The sequence below is a fragment of the Setaria italica genome, chromosome VII, assembly GCF_000263155.2.
Source record: "Setaria italica strain Yugu1 chromosome VII, Setaria_italica_v2.0, whole genome shotgun sequence".
Taxonomy (NCBI): Eukaryota; Viridiplantae; Streptophyta; class Magnoliopsida; order Poales; family Poaceae; genus Setaria; species Setaria italica.
In genome coordinates, this window is record NC_028456.1 from 23,974,915 (window position 1) to 23,989,985 (window position 15,071).

Below are 15,071 nucleotides of genomic sequence, written 5' to 3' on the forward strand. Positions count from 1 at the left end.
ACAGAGAGTTTCAGCAGCAGCAAAAGAGGTGCTCCTATCAGCTTCTCCATAGCACCACATCTCCATGGACTTTCAACTCCACGGAGTCTTGGAGATGGGGTGTCCGTCTGACTTTTATGACGGAGTCAATGGAGACTAGGAGAGGAGCCGTACCATACAGGGCATCATTGTCGAGACAAATCTATTAAGCCTAATTAATTCATCATTAGCAAATGTTTACTGTAGCAACACATTGTCAAATCATAGACTAATTAGGCTTAATAGATTCGTCTCGCCGTTTAGCCTCGACTTATGTAATGGGTTTTATAAATAGTCTACGTTTAATACTCCTAATTAGTATCTAAACATTCGATGTGACGGGTGCTAAAAATAAGTCAATGGAAGAAAACGAAGCCTATATTTGAGAGCACTTTTATCACCCCTAGACGGCACATGATAGCACTGAGCACTCGAGTTTGAGCTCCCAAGTTCTTCGGTGCACAGAAAGCGCCAATTACCATGAACTGGATCAAATTGTCCCAAACACGACTGTATACCTCTTTTAACATGCAATTCGTGCCGAAACATCTAGAAGGCAAAACCACCACGTGTGCTACGATTATTGTTTTAAACAAATCGTACTACCGCAAACTCCTGGCTGTAGGAAATTAACATAGTAAATTAACGTGACTGATTTTTAGGATCCGACGAACACCTAAGAACTCAATTAATTAAGGACTTAGGGCCTGTTTGGGAGGGTTTAACATCCCTATTTAACACCTTGTTAAACTTTAACACCCCCTTCCCAAACAGATCCTTAATAGCACTTGCTTGTAGATCAGAAGATGCCCTTAGGCCACTGAAGTCCCCGTGCCTGTTCGAGGAAACAGGCATGGCGTGGAATAACACCATCACGAGCGAACGGTGGTCGACGGAGGCCTTGAAGTACGTACCCGTGCAAAATAGAATTAGGAGAAAACTTACCTAATCTGTTGAGGTGGAGTTTCCCCTTCTTATAGCACAGGCCGATTCTTGGGACCAGGCTGTCAATGAGTTTTTGCCTCAAATCAGAGCAATGTGGGGCAACAGTTAGGCAGTTAGCCCCCTTAACACTTGGTCATTTGACTAAGCCAAGATCAATTCCAACACTAGCAAGAGTCAATTTGTAACCATCCATGATGTGTTGAACTCGCAGGACTTCTTAAGCGGCTTCTCTACCAGCTTCTTCTCAAGCCCTGCCGAATGCACCGAGATGAAATGGCTTCATCGGAGGAGCCTTGGGATTTCTGCTAAGAGGAGGAGGGGGGTTGAAAGGATCTTGTGATGCCTAGAGGGGGGTTGAATAGGCTCACTTCAAATTTTTTCTGAACAAACTTCGCAGCGGTATTATTTATGTCAGAACTTCCGATGTTGTGCCAGAACTTCTGATGGATCGGAATTTCCGACAATATAGAGTGAGCTCAACGAAATTTAAAATGCAACCTGAATCTGACAATTCTATTTGAAACAAAAGATTGTAAATGAAGTGCAGGGACTACTGCAGGTGATAGATAAGCAAAAAATACACAAATTTATAGATCGGCCTAAAACAAGCTTCTAGGTCAAAAAGAAATCGAAGAACACAACATGCACAAGAGACAAGAATTTGTTTACCGAAGTTCACTTCCACAAAGGGAGCTACGTCTCCATTGAGGAGCTCACAAAGAGCTGGATTCTCATTAACCCTTTACCTCCCTCAATCAACCACAAAGAAGGATTGGGTCACTTACTATGAATCCACGCAGGATAGGTAATACAAATGTTCCCGGGCGCACCACACAAAGAGGGTGGTCAAACGGATAACGCCTAGTTGTCTAGAAGCAAGCTTCAAGAGTAACAAACACGAATCGAAGCCGAGGATGCTTGGAGTGCTTTTGAGATGAACAAGTTGAACCTTATACTCAAAACGTCAAGTCTCACACCATCAATCTTGCTCTCACCCAAACCCTAGCTTAAACTCTCAAATATTTAGCTCAAAGGGGAGAGGGGAGGGAGTATTTAATGCTCAAAGAGGTGTTCTTGCTCGGGTAGGTCAGCAGCAATGAATTTGGGGGGGGGGGGCTGAGGGGGTATTTATACCCGAGCTCCAAAACCTAGCCGTTACAGTACATTGATGTACCTGTCGGAACTTCCAACACAGGGTTGGAACTTCCGATGGAATTAAGTCAAATTGTAGGGGACCACTATTGGGAGTTTCAACAAACATCCGATGGTTAATTATCTGAACTTTCGATGGAGTGTCGGAACTTCCGATACTTTCAAAATAAATCAGCAGAGGACCCCAGTCGGGTGTTTCTGAATACTTCCGACACCACTGGTGTCGGAACTTCCGACACCCCGTCGGAACTTCCAACACTCACAGAATAACTGAGGTAAAGGATGTGCAAGTGAGTGAATTGTGTCTCTCAATAGGTAATTAGCATCTTCAATTGAGCATGTTAGCATCTTCAAGCTATCCATCCGCGTCCCCCTTAATAGTACGGCGTTCCTATACTCAAATTCAAAATTAGAAATTAAGAACAAGTCTTATTTTGAGCTCAACACCGTTCTTTCTTTGAAGCTAGGGTTTTCCTCAGATTCGTTTCATACCCCTTTGCACTTCTTTAGAATTAAAACCTGTTAATCACTTCATAAAATTATTAGTCCCCTAACCATGCATGTCATCAACACCAAAACCCACTTAGGGGGCCAAATGCACTTTCAGGGGGGAGGGGAGGAGCTCGAAAAACTTCATCCCCTCCGCGGAGCCAAAGTCCCCAACTTTCCCCCAAGTGCAGTAGGGCTGGTGGACGCTGGCGGCGCGGGTGCAAGCATGCCGGAGGAAGGTGGCGGCGCAGGCGCGGGAGAGCCGGACAAGTGTCAGCGTGGGGGCTTGTGGATGGCGGTGCAAGCACAGGGGTCTGGAGGATGGCGGCGAGGCTGGAGGTCAACGGGCGCAGGGGGCTGGAGAACGGCAGTGGGGTTGGAGGTCGACGGGTGCCTGAAGGGAGAGGGAGCCGCAGAAGGGAAGAAACGAACGGATAAGGAAAAGATAGAAATGGAGAAGGAAAGGGAGGGAAGAAGTAATGGAAAGAAACAAGAAAAAGAAAAGAAAAAAGAAAAAAAATAAAAGGGTATTATAGACATTTCACCAATTTTATTACTGGGAGAAGCCGTTTTACAAAATGTTTTTGTTACCGGACAAGCCGGACAAAAAAAAATTGCTCGATCGGATAAGCTACAGCCGCAACCATTTTAGCCACGGCAGGAGCCTGCCGAACGAGCCCTTACTCTTAGGATAAATCAAATTTCAAAGCCAGCTCCTATGCAACTACCGGAAGTTGGTTAAGAAGGTACCAAACTTGGAAGCCCAATAACGCTCAACAAAAGCCTAATTAGACATCAGCGGTTGGCCTAATTACTAGCAGCGAATGAAGCTGACACAGCAGGAAGGGTCAAATTTGCAATTTATGACCCCTGTGTCACTCCTCCTCGGGGTGACTCGGGTGGAACCGAGCACCCTGCACCGCCGCCCTCCTCCATTGCTCTCCCCCACCTCATCGTGGCCTGAGTGGTCGTCGAAAGCCCGGGCGGCTCCACGGAAGGCAACGGCGGGGCTCCCTTATTCCCTTTCTCAGTTTTTTCTTCCCTCCCCATCAATGGTGACTGCAACGACCACCTTCCCTCAGGCCGGCAAGCTCAGGTTCTTCGGCCAGATGCACCCTCACGGTCACCGGATCTGCGACCTCTACCACTGGATCTGTGGGTTGCTAGGTCTTTGCCGGCTGCTCGTGTAGGTCGGCCAGGCGTTTTGGCGCCTACTCGTGCTGCTCCGCCGGGCACCTAGCGCTTGCTCGGGTGTGGCCGGGATCCTGTGGCTGGGCGAGGTGCGTGGAGGCTGCACAGCGGCAGCCCAGAGTGGAGGTCGGCTCTCGCGGTCGGCACGACGCGAGGATGTCGTGTGGCGGTGGGCTCGAAGCGGAGGCCATCTCTTACGACCAGTGTGGCACGAGGAGGACGCACGACTGGGGACAACACGTCACGTGGAGGCCGCGGGGCGTGAGCTGAGCAGGAGGGGGCGCGGATGGAACGGCTCTGGTCATGGAGGCGCTCCAACCAACTCACGGTGCCACGGGAGACGCAATAGCGGTAGTGGTCGGCACGAGGTTGCTGCGGCAGTGCGTGTCGTACATACATCTATGGGCCTACCAAAAGGTTTGGACAGTCCCAAATATGGGGCTGGACACTGAGACACATCTGATATGGAGACCATGGTGCAGGGTGGTGTAGTCTACATGGAAAGGTAATGACTAGTCAAGGATTAGGAAATACTCGTTGTAATAGAGTAGGGTCTTCCTAGTTGTATCCGACTAGTATTCTTGCAACCAACTGACCTGTAACCCTACCCCCGACCAGATAAGGTGAGGCAGGGACCCCATCCAAAGCAATTCAATCCAACCAACACACATGGCATAGGGTATTACGCAATTCAGCAGCTCAAACCTGTCTAAATCGTGTGTCTACATTTACCTTCGAGTTCCTGATCTTGACGAGCCCCACCAACCAAAACACTACCTCGGGCACCCCCTTGATAGGTTGCCGGGTCTAAACATCGACAGCTGGCATGCCAGGTAGAGGCTCTCGCCAAGAATCCGCTGGCGAACTCGATGGCACAAGTCATCATCAAGCCTATCGTAGCGTTTGAAGCAGGCGCGATGCTCATCTTCAGCTCCTGGATTTGCGTCGCAGATGGTGCCGAAAACTTCCGCTGCCACATTGCGCCAGCCCCGGAGAAGAAGCCCTCAACCATGAAGCTCCATCGCAAGGTGCTGGAAGATCTCGTCAAAAATTTCAGTAAATTTTCAATCTCTGACCTAGTCAGAGGCCGGGGGTGTGAGTCCGAATACAACTCAACTTCTTCTTCCAGTCGGTCTAGCTTGGGCGAGCCAGCGCTGCAGCCATCGCACGAGTTGGATTACTCCCAAGCTCTACTCCTGTTTGAACTCTGCAACGTGGCCACTGTCTACCAGACGGTCACGTCCAGATTCCAATCGTTGTACGGGATCGAGGATTTCGACTACTACACAGATTCGGACAAGAAGAAGCCTTTATTAGGTCCGCAACAGGGCTTGGTAATCACATATACTCCGCAAGGCAGATTCGTCTACTGTCCCGGCATGAAGCCGCTTGCTCTTGCCAAGAATGATGATTCGCGCCTCATCGCCTACCTCGACACTCTTCCGTTCCAAGAGGGAGCTCCTTTTTCGCCCTTCTACGAAGAACGTGGCACCACGGAAGTCATCACATGAAGCTCAGGAAGCTACCCTCCAGAGCAAGAAGTCTTCGCCATCATCGCTGGAGGTGAAGAAGACGATGAATAGCGGGAGAGGGACCCGCGACACGAGCGCTACCTAGAAGATGTGTCCAAGGATGAGCTGACTGCTGATGTAGTCGAGGAAGAAACAGACGTCCAAGGGACAAGACGCAGAGCAAGGAACGCTGCGAGGGCGAAGCGCCGTCGCCGCCTAAGAGAAGCCCTGCCAATCCGAAACCTGGATGATGCCTTCAAGGCAGTCCGAGGGTGCCAACATCACACTTCCCTGGCTACCGTGGCATCCATTGACCTTGGCTCGGGCTGGGGCACTGCCACAGGTACAGTGCGCCATCGCGGAACCCGGAAGTTGTGGCGACGAGCTCTGCTAGCAGGTACTCGCCCTTCCCGCGGCTGAGAATGGCAGCTCCACGCCCAAGAGCACGGAAGGAGTATGAATCAGGAAGCTGGGGAACCGCAGAGAGGGAGTTGCTGGAGGCGTCGTAGACCAAATAACACCCGCTCGAAGGGGAGTGAGAGCAGCCGGGGCGGTAGTGGCCGGCATAGAGGACGACGAGCGCTTTGTCGGTGCTGGAGATGATGCCACCATGCATGCAGTCCTCCCTCCATCTGGCGCATCATGGAGATGTGGGTTATTTCAGGGGGATCAACGACGGCCGGATCAGGCTTCATGGCTTGGAGGATGGCCTCCATGGACGCCGCAGGGCTGCCGATCGCTGCTGCAGCTTTGCTCGGGCCGCCGGTGGATCTTTCTACATCTTCGCTCGAGCCTACTGGCGTTCCTCCGCTCACGAATATCACTTTGCGGTTGAGTAAAACGCATGGAGGAGGCATCATTGGGGTAGTGCTAGGTCGAGCAAGGAGCAAGGATTGCTGCGATCTAGGTCGAGCGAGGAAGGAAGATCTGGATTGCAGGGCAAGAGACGGCAACAGGAAAAGTAGGTCAAGCCCTGGCGCCGGCGCGGGTTGAGATGCGATTGCGGGGCGGTTGGATGAGGTGGATACGCATACGCTACCCGCAACACCTGCAGGTTGGGCTAAACTTCATTCTATCAGGCCGGACGGCCCATAACATGGCGCCGGCTAAGCTTCCTTCCTTCAGGCCCAATTCTCATGGCACGCATGCGGAGTGGGCTGGGCTCCAAGCGAACCTGACAAAAAGATAAAAAGCGAACGCACGAGTCCGCAGTCCGCAACAAATACACCCAAAAAGGGCCCATAACATGTGCACTTCACGCCCAAATACGGGCGGCGGCGCAGGCCTCGAAATGGGCTTGGGTTGGGCCGTAAAGGAAGGTTTAGGGTTCGTCCCCAAGTGAACTCCTGCCCTCAGCTCCTTCCTCCCGCCGGCGGAAGCCATCGGAGCGGCGACGCCCCCGCGCGGCAAGGCAACTCTCGAGCGCGAACCGGGCAACGAGGCACGAGCCACGAAGAGGTGAGTTGATGGGCACGGCGAACGAAGGTGGCGGTGGCGGGACCGACGGCAAGTCGACCTCAGGTTGGCGGGCGGAGGATGCCATCGCGGGCAACCGCAGGGCGCTCCAGGCCCTCCGGGAGCTCGTGACGTACCCCTACCTCTACGCTCGAGAGTCCCGCCTGCTCGGCCTCAAGGTACTGTGTCGCCTCCTCTTGCCCTCATCAGGCTTCGTCACTGTCCGCTACAGCGCTTCCGGTAAATCAATCAGCTAATCGCCATTCAGCTTGCTTTCTTCAGTGGCCGAGAGGTTTGCTGCTCCACGGCCCCCCTGGCACCGGAAAGGTACTGAATTTTGCAATGCCTCTTCTTAACTCTATCACAAATCTTCATATGCCGGAGAGTGCTCAGATTGGTTTTATGTGGAATTTGCTGGCGTTTGCTGTTAATTTACTTGTTGGTATCAAAATTTGCGAGAGCTAACTAGTATGGTGATTGTTATTTTGGCAGACAAGCCTGGTTCGAGCTATTGTTCGAGAATGCAATGCGCACCTGATAATGGTCAGGTACCAATATTTACTTTGAAGTGTTTCTATTTAGTGCTGACCAGAAAATCGTATGTTTAGACATGATCCTGGAGTCTTGTTTGTGCCCATCTTGACAGCCCATATTCTGTACACAAAGCTCATGTGGGAGAGGGAGAAAAGTTCCTGCGTGAAGCTTTTTCTGAAGCATATTCTCATGCTTCACGGGGTAAACCAGCTATTATATTCATCGACGAAATTGATGCCATATGTCCATGCCGCAATAATAGGCAAGTTCGTCATAACTCTTTTTTTTTTCTTTTGGCGTGTGCGTTGTCGAAAATGGAATTACTTAATGTACTTTCACAGGAGAGAGCAAGAGGCCCGCATCGTTGGTCAGCTTCTTACTCTGATGGATGGAAACAAGAAATCGTCTAAGATGCTTCCTCACATAGCTGTTGTTGCATCGACTAACAGGTATGGGCATGCCACACTTGTGATTTGTTATTTCAGAATTGTTGACATAATTCAAGGTCCATGTTTAAGAATTCTGCTGGGACAATGATTTGGCGTAACTCAAGGTCCATGTCATACTATATTACGTTTTTATGCTGAAACAAATGCACAGGAAGTGTGCTTAAAATTGCCTTTTAAGCATTCTGGTGGTGGATATTGTCTTCCTTCTTGAACAAAGAGCTTGTCATCTCATTAGGGTGAACGCCATTGATCCAGCATTGAGAAGAGGAGGACGTTTTGAATCAGAGGTAGAGGTTACTGTTCCTACGGTTGAAGAACGGCTGCAGATTCTTAAGGTAATATATTCTTCTTTTAAGTTGCGATTTTTTTCCTTCATGAAATTTCTTTTTGTAGTGGTTCTCTTTTTGTGGTTAATGTACAATTTAGGTTCATAGCTTAGAATTACTGTTGGAAAATGCAATATTGACTTTTAGCCACTTGTCTGTATATGTGCTGAATGAAAAGTTTTTGGGGCACCATATTAATGTCCGTGCTTTATGAAATCTTGAACTCATGTTGTCGATGTCTTTACATAAGGTGTAATTTCATAGACCTTTATCTTCTTCAGCTTTATGCCAAGAACCTACATCTTGATGAAAAGGTTGATCTTCAAATCGTTGCTGCATTCTGCAATGGTTATGTTGGTGCTGATTTAGAAGCTTTATGTCGAGAAGCTGCCAAGCTTGCATATCATAGAATGTTGGACAGGGGTGAGAAAGTACTTAAACTACTAATGGAGGACTGGGAGTCTGCTAGATCTATGGTGGGACCAAGCATAACAAGAGGGGTAACCAAAGAACTTTCGACTGTTTCATGGGATGATATAGGAGGCTTGAAAGATCTAAAGGTTAGATGCTTCCTGTTTTAGCTTCCTTCTAGTGAAAACTGAAAACCAATTTTGATGGTGATTATTTATATGCTTCAGAAAGAGCTGCAGAAAGCTGTTGAGTGGCCCATCAAGCATGCTGCTGGATATGACAGACTTGGGATAACACCAGTCCGGGGGGTGCTTTTGCATGGTCCACCAGGGTGCTCGAAGACTACCCTTGCAAAGGCTGCAGCACATGCTTCTCAAGCTTCTTTCTTTTCTTTGAGGTTCGTCATAGGACAATGTTATATCTTCATAACAGCTCACTTTCCATGCGAAGAACATAGAAATTTATCCCACGGAATTTGAAACAGGCTAGCATAATTCATTCATTTTCTGCTGGTTGAGTTAATATCTGGTATCCGGAAGTCTGCAAAAACCTAAAATCAACTGGAGGCCTTCATTTCCTCTCCTCAACGCTCACTAGGTTTTTAACATATATTCTTATGACAGTGGCGCAGAATTATACTCAAAGTATGTTGGAGAAGGTGAAGCTCTATTACGAAGAACATTTCAGAAGGCGCGTCTTGCTTCTCCAAGCATTATATTTTTTGACGAGGCTGATGCAATTGCCCCCAAAAGGTACACACTGACAATTGCACAATTTTAGTAAAAAATGATCTTTTAGAAATTATAACAGTCCTCTCTTACAAAAATGAATATGAATTTTTCATAACCAATCTTTTACCACAATAATGAAATCTGCATTTAATACAGCACATGCAATGTGTGGAGAATTGAACAGTGTGAGTGCAAAAAAATTCTTGTTGAATGCTTCCTCAGATTTTCCTTTTTATTAGAGTAGAATTGGTGGACTCCAGACTCAATCTTTGCTTTTAGATTCAGTATTTCTATGATCTTGCAGAACTGGCCCTGGTGGGAACTCTAGTGGCGGTGTCACAGTTGGAGAAAGACTTTTGTCAACTTTGTTGACTGAAATGGATGGTTTAGAATTGGCTACGGTAAACTGCCTGCTGATAACTTTATGTGAGTCTACCGAGCATATCTACATTTATGTTTAACAGAAGGCTATTCTTTTTTTCTTGTAGGGAATTATTGTATTGGCTGCTACTAATCGCCCAAATGCAATTGATGCTGCTCTTATGCGTCCAGGGCGTTTTGACAAGGTTTCTTACTTTTCAATGTCACTCTCTTGGGAGGCATGATATACAGACACCAACAATAATTATTCCATTGATTTGCAGGTGTTGTATGTTCCACCACCAGATGTGGAAGGGCGATATGAAATACTACGTATTCATACACGGAAAATGAAATTGGGGGAAGATGTTGATCTTTGGAAGATTGCAGAGTGCACCGAGCTGTTCACTGGTGCTGATCTTGAAGGCCTTTGCAGGGAAGCTGGAATGGCAGCATTGAGGGAAGATCTTTCTGCAAGTTCGATACACAACACCCACTTCCAGACCGCACGAAGTTCATTGAGACCCTCTCTTACAAAAGCAGGAGTTGACAAGTACTCGAATGCTGCCATCAATGATCCATCAACTAGGAAACATTAGGATTTTCTTCATCTTCCATTTTTCCCTGCTGTGCATGAATATTCTAGATGATTCACATCGGCATGGAATGCAATTGATGTTTGAAAATATCCAGTTCTTTCTTTCTTTTCTCCTTTTCTTTTCTGCTACAATCTCGCATACATCACTGGTCTTGTTGTACATGCACCCTGTCAGTGCCATGGTCGATTCAGTAGCATTGCTGCAATGTTGTTTGTGAGATCATAAGAACTTATTTATGAAGATCACAAGGCAGCTGTTATAAATTTGTCACAAAGAGAAGCTACAAAACATTAGCAATTTCCAGTCAAACTGAATACTAGTAGATCACTTGCAGATGTGGCAAAAAATTTTTGCGGATAGATGTAGCAATAATTTAACTATTTTACAATAGGGAGAAAGTTTTTGAGAGGGGGGGCCTTCCGCCTTCTTGAGTCATCTGTTATACATCTGTTCCTTGTATACTAAGAATGCACTGGTCTTGCAGTAGCGGCATGCTAGCGCTTTCCCGGAGGAGGTTGGGGGTGAGAAAGCAAACTGAGAGATCCCCAAAGTCCCACCTTCACTGAAGGTTTTTCTGCATGAGATGAATAGAAGTGACAATATCAGGAGAGAAGAGCTGGGTCTATGAAAATTGCTCACAAAAGGCACATGAAAATAAATTAGGGTGTCATCAAACAAATAACTTAGCAATACTTTTTACAATCTAACAAAGAATTTGTTCACTGCACAAACTGGGGCAGTCTGCCATAATATCTTGTTGCGAGTCGGAACAGATCGTGCTTGAAAATGATCAGAGTTGTGGATACAATGGGAATGCCTAACATAAAAAAAATGAGTGCCTTGTAAATGGACGAAATTGGTGGGACAAATATGCATCATGAGAGATCAAACTGGCTTACCTTGCAACATCCATTAGTTTGGAGCCTATTCGTTTTCTTCTGCGTGATGGTACTACCCAGATGGCACGAAATCCACAAAGTGCAGGAACAGCTTCTTTCTCACAGATTATAGCACCAGGATCCTGGTGCTCTTCTTTGTCCTTGACTGAGGGAGTATTCCGTCTTATGATTTCCCTCTTGAAGCTGATTTTGCCAAACTCTAATGTATGATCTGTTTTCCTCGATTCAGTATTACTAGCCAGCAAGTCGCTATGGCTTTGTTCCATGGAGCTAGGGATAACTCTATGTGCTGTTTTTATTGGTTCGGCGACAAGGCAGCCCACGATCCTCTGGCCAGATATGTACAGATAAACCTATACAGTAAAGATGATTTTATTTTATTAACAAGTAAGACAAATGTAATGCAGAGATTATCATGAAGGAACTAAGAGAACATAATTACCTTGCAAAGCTTGTGGAGAAGTTTCCCTTCAGCAAATCCCAGCTCCTTCTCCACTACTGTGATGACCTCTTTGACCTGACATATTTGCTTGGCATCACATAACTTGTCTTATGAATATAAATCTATATGACTTGCATCCACATTTTGTAAGTTGAGGAATAGCTTATGCAATTACAAGCAATTAGCATAAATAAAACTCATACTGATGATAGTTCTTGCATGTGAAACTACACAGTTTAACAGTCTGCATTTCTTCAGAAATTGCTGCGCTCATAATATTTAACACAAGGAACCGAGTTGGGCTGAGTTGTACCTTACTATTCCACATACAATAATTCTCATCAGTTGCGAGAGTCACCCGGTCTCCGCCCTCCGACCTTGCAATCACAGCCTCATTGCGCCAGCCCTGCAGCTCATCAGTTAGTTCGCGCTCTCCAGAGAGGCACAACAAGCGTACGACGCGGAGAGCAACAAGACCTTGAACGGGACTCCCTCGAAGTAATTCTTGTGGTACGCCTTGTGGACCTTCTCGTCGTCGTCGTTCCCTCGGGCGTACATCATGCCGCAGACGGAGCACGTGTGGAGGAGGAAATCGGGCTGGCCCAGCTCCAAATGGAACTGCGCATAGCTCCTCTTCTTGCTGACAAGCTCGCCGCGCTCGCCGTCCTTGGGCTTCCTCTTCGCCTCCGTCGCGCCGCCACAGCCGCCGCTTCCCTGCCCATGCTCCTCTCCACCGCCACTGCGCAAAGTCGCGGAAATGAGAGCGAATTCACAAATTGCTTCCCCCAGCGAAGCACATCTGAGCAATCCATCTAATCCTATGCATTATTTCGTCAGACACCACAGCAATTGAGCAAGATTTGGATCCAGCAAGATTTGGTACCAAGGGTAATCAATTCGAAGGGGGAAACAAGAACAACCTGTTAGGATCTGGTTCCGTCTCCTGCCGCTTGAAGAACGCGCTGATCTTGGGCTGCATCTCCTCGCCTCGCTTCGCCTTCTAACGATTTCTCGCTGTCCGCTCTCACCCTTTCTTTGCTGCCGGAGAGGGGAAGAGGGGAGAGGGGACGACGGTCGGCAGGAGGCGGCGCTTGCGGAGTCCCTTTGGGGACGAAGAGGACATCGACGGTAGGGATGTGGTAGTGAGGGTGCCCGCGGGGCGGATCGGACGGACAGGAATTGAGACGGCCGTCGCGCGGGTTTCTGAAAACGAGATGTGCGATTCGGCGCCAAAACAACCGCCCAAATTTTAGGCAACGTGTACACTGAGCAACAAATCTCACGTATCTGCCCTCAAAAAACAAATCTCACGCATCCCAAGTTCCCTTTTTGAGAGTGTATCCCAAGTTCCAAATACTACGTGCAACAAAATCAGAAATCTGCAAAATGATGCTGGCTGCAGTTTTCAAGTGCTTTGACCCAGTGAGAACAATAGGGGCATTCTTTTTTTAAAAAAAAATTAGCGGCATTCTTTAAAAAAAATAATAGGGGCATCCTAGAATTTACCATTTGAGATATAAAGAGTTTATGCAAATGCAATAGCATCCAAGATTGCAACCCAATTTTTTTTTTTGGAAATTTGGAGAAATTATGACTTCACTGTTCTCCATCTTTTGTTCTCCCAGAAATTCCGAGTTCTATGTATAAAGAAAATTCAGTCTTCCACAATCAGACGAGCAGCGATTGAGTTCAGTGAAGTCAAACTCTGATCTCGACTAAACATCTCGCACTAGGCCTTGGGCCTTGTGCTCAGCTCAAAGAGAAAAATGTTTAACCTGTTAACTATCCCCTCGGCGCTGGTGTTCTTGGCTGGGATTCTGCTGAACGAGAGCCCTGCTACAGATTCTGATTACAAGCAGGTCAAACAAAACACCAACCTTTCTGTTTGGTTGAATAGTTGAATGCATCCTTGGGCAGTAATGCCACTCGAGGTCATGCTGAATTCAGGTTCACAAGACGTTCTACAAAGCAGTTCAGTTCATGGGGGCAACACTGAAGTGCCCTGAGGTCTGGCGGCCATGTTTATATATGTATGTTTCTCTCAATCTTAGCCTGCACAATCAGGGCGGAATGTTCTACTGGTATACTAACCCGATTGCTGGACCGGCTTTTTCTGAGGTATGCTGCAAGGGTACTTAATTCCCAGATATGATCAATTCTTCTTGTAGGTTTTGTTTCAGCTGAATTTACTTACACTCTAATCATCAAGTAAAACCACAACCAGACATACACCAATACACCATTCTGATTCAACTAACTCTTTATACTATGTTTTTAAGTATATGAACACAATATACTGTGTTATATTCTGATAGGCAGATCAATGCAAATTCAAATTCGATGAATGAGCAATACAGAATGGTCTGCCAAGCTGCTGAAAAATTCTTTAGATAATTTTCATTATTGCCTTGTTATGTGCTGATCAATGTGACTGTATATGGTGATTTCCCCAGCATCTTTGATGCTCTTTTGCTCTCTCATTGGGATGCAATGCAATGTGCGGACGTTGTGGTGACCTTGCACTTTGATTGCCCACTGGTAAAATACTAAAGCCTGAAGCTCTTGTGAGCTGAAGCAGCCTCTGATGTGCATCAAAGAGGACGCGTGCCGTGCGCAAAAGCAAGCGCCATGGCTTGAGACTAGAGAGGAACCGGCTTAGAGTCCTTAGCAGATGGCCCTTCCAGTGGAATGGCGCGGTTGGCCGGAGTGCCCCCTTGCCGGCGCTCGGAACAAACAGTGACAGCCCCCAGCTCTGCTTGGCAGGCTAAGCGGAGCAGGGTCACGCCAGGCCAAAGCGAGCAGCCGGGTGGCCTTTCAACTATTCGCCCCGTAGATGGCCGCCGGCGACAGCGTCGCCTACGATTCTAGATCCAGGACGGCAGCGGTGTTCCGCAGGGGCATGGGCACAGCGACATGCCGATGGAGCTCCAGCTCGCGTTCAAGCGGCGCGAGGGGAAGTCGCTGAATGGTGAGCAGAGGCGCGGATGATCTCTACCTGGTGCGCTGTGTAGGAGATCCACGAGGAGCGGCGGACGCGACGGGTCATCGAGCGGTCGCGGAAGAGCTCGCCGGCAGCAATGGTGAGGAATAAAGCAAGGGCGTGTTCGTTGGAATTTGTTGACCAAGATCTGAGCCGCAAAACGGATCTGACAGCTACAAGTAGCCTATCCCAGCGTAACCCTGGTCAGCTAATTTTGCAAAAGACACCCTAAATTGGGTCGTGACGTGATCCAAATATTTTGATTTGGATCGTGATTATCCAAATATTAATATAATACCTCTAAATTGGATCGCGACTATTCATCACGATCTGATTATTTTGCAAATTGGCCCCTCCGTTGCGGCTGTTCTCTCTCCCCTCCTCGTCCGGCGACGGCGACACCAACCTTATACTCGCGGATGGAGGACCCCGCTCCTCCTCCGCCACCGCACCTCATACTCCGTGTTGCCGACTCCGCCAACTCAGAGGAGATCGATGACGAGATGGTCGAAGAAGAGGAGCACAAAAGAAACGGACGGGGCGGCTGAACTCCTGCGAGAGGGAGTGACAAGGAGCACT

At 47.7% G+C, this 15,071-nt stretch overlaps 2 protein-coding genes across 3 annotated transcripts; one reads left to right on the plus strand and one right to left on the minus strand.

Annotated features, from left to right (window-relative positions):
• Window positions 1-6,652: 6,652 nt before the first annotated feature.
• On the plus strand, window positions 6,653-10,416 carry LOC101776289 (cell division control protein 48 homolog B). The gene is made up of 12 exons (XM_004976054.3): window positions 6,653-6,940; window positions 7,044-7,088; window positions 7,254-7,309; window positions 7,408-7,557; window positions 7,637-7,744; window positions 7,980-8,079; window positions 8,352-8,630; window positions 8,709-8,878; window positions 9,105-9,233; window positions 9,517-9,613; window positions 9,701-9,778; window positions 9,857-10,416. The coding sequence occupies exons 1-12, from the start codon at window positions 6,773-6,775 to the stop codon at window positions 10,169-10,171; spliced, it is 1,695 nt and encodes a 564-aa protein (XP_004976111.1). The 5' UTR covers window positions 6,653-6,772; the 3' UTR covers window positions 10,172-10,416.
• Window positions 10,417-10,438: 22 nt separating this feature from the next.
• Window positions 10,439-12,815, minus strand: LOC101775608 (protein CHROMOSOME TRANSMISSION FIDELITY 7). 2 transcript variants are annotated; one of them, XM_004976053.3, is made up of 7 exons: window positions 12,433-12,815; window positions 11,990-12,251; window positions 11,826-11,918; window positions 11,513-11,587; window positions 11,071-11,423; window positions 10,865-10,988; window positions 10,621-10,745 (listed from the first exon to the last, which is right to left on the minus strand). In XM_004976053.3, the coding sequence occupies exons 1-6, from the start codon at window positions 12,489-12,491 to the stop codon at window positions 10,868-10,870; spliced, it is 963 nt and encodes a 320-aa protein (XP_004976110.1). In that variant the 5' UTR covers window positions 12,492-12,815; the 3' UTR covers window positions 10,621-10,745; window positions 10,865-10,867. The 2 variants fall into 2 exon arrangements, with proteins under 2 accessions (XP_004976109.1, XP_004976110.1); XM_004976052.4 differs by lacking the exon at window positions 10,865-10,988 and having other exon boundaries at window positions 10,439-10,745; window positions 12,433-12,801.
• Window positions 12,816-15,071: the final 2,256 nt, after the last annotated feature.

What these genes read in the sequence shown, in the direction of transcription:
- LOC101776289 (XM_004976054.3), top strand. Translation starts at nt 6,773, where the DNA reads ATGGGCACGGCGAACGAAGGTGGCGGTGGCGGGACCGACGGCAAGTCG. An exon ending in GCTTCTTTCTTTTCTTTGAG is followed by an intron (nt 8,879 to 9,104) that starts GTTCGTCATAGG and finishes TTCTTATGACAG; the next exon opens with TGGCGCAGAATTATACTCAA. An exon ending in GATGCAATTGCCCCCAAAAG is followed by an intron (nt 9,234 to 9,516) that starts GTACACACTGAC and finishes ATGATCTTGCAG; the next exon opens with AACTGGCCCTGGTGGGAACT.
- LOC101775608 (XM_004976052.4), bottom strand. Translation starts at nt 12,491, where the DNA reads ATGCAGCCCAAGATCAGCGCGTTCTTCAAGCGGCAGGAGACGGAACCA. An exon ending in ATTGTATGTGGAATAGTAAG is followed by an intron (nt 11,588 to 11,825) that starts GTACAACTCAGC and finishes CAAATATGTCAG; the next exon opens with GTCAAAGAGGTCATCACAGT. An exon ending in AAACTAATGGATGTTGCAAG is followed by an intron (nt 10,746 to 11,070) that starts GTAAGCCAGTTT and finishes CATCTCATGCAG; the next exon opens with AAAAACCTTCAGTGAAGGTG.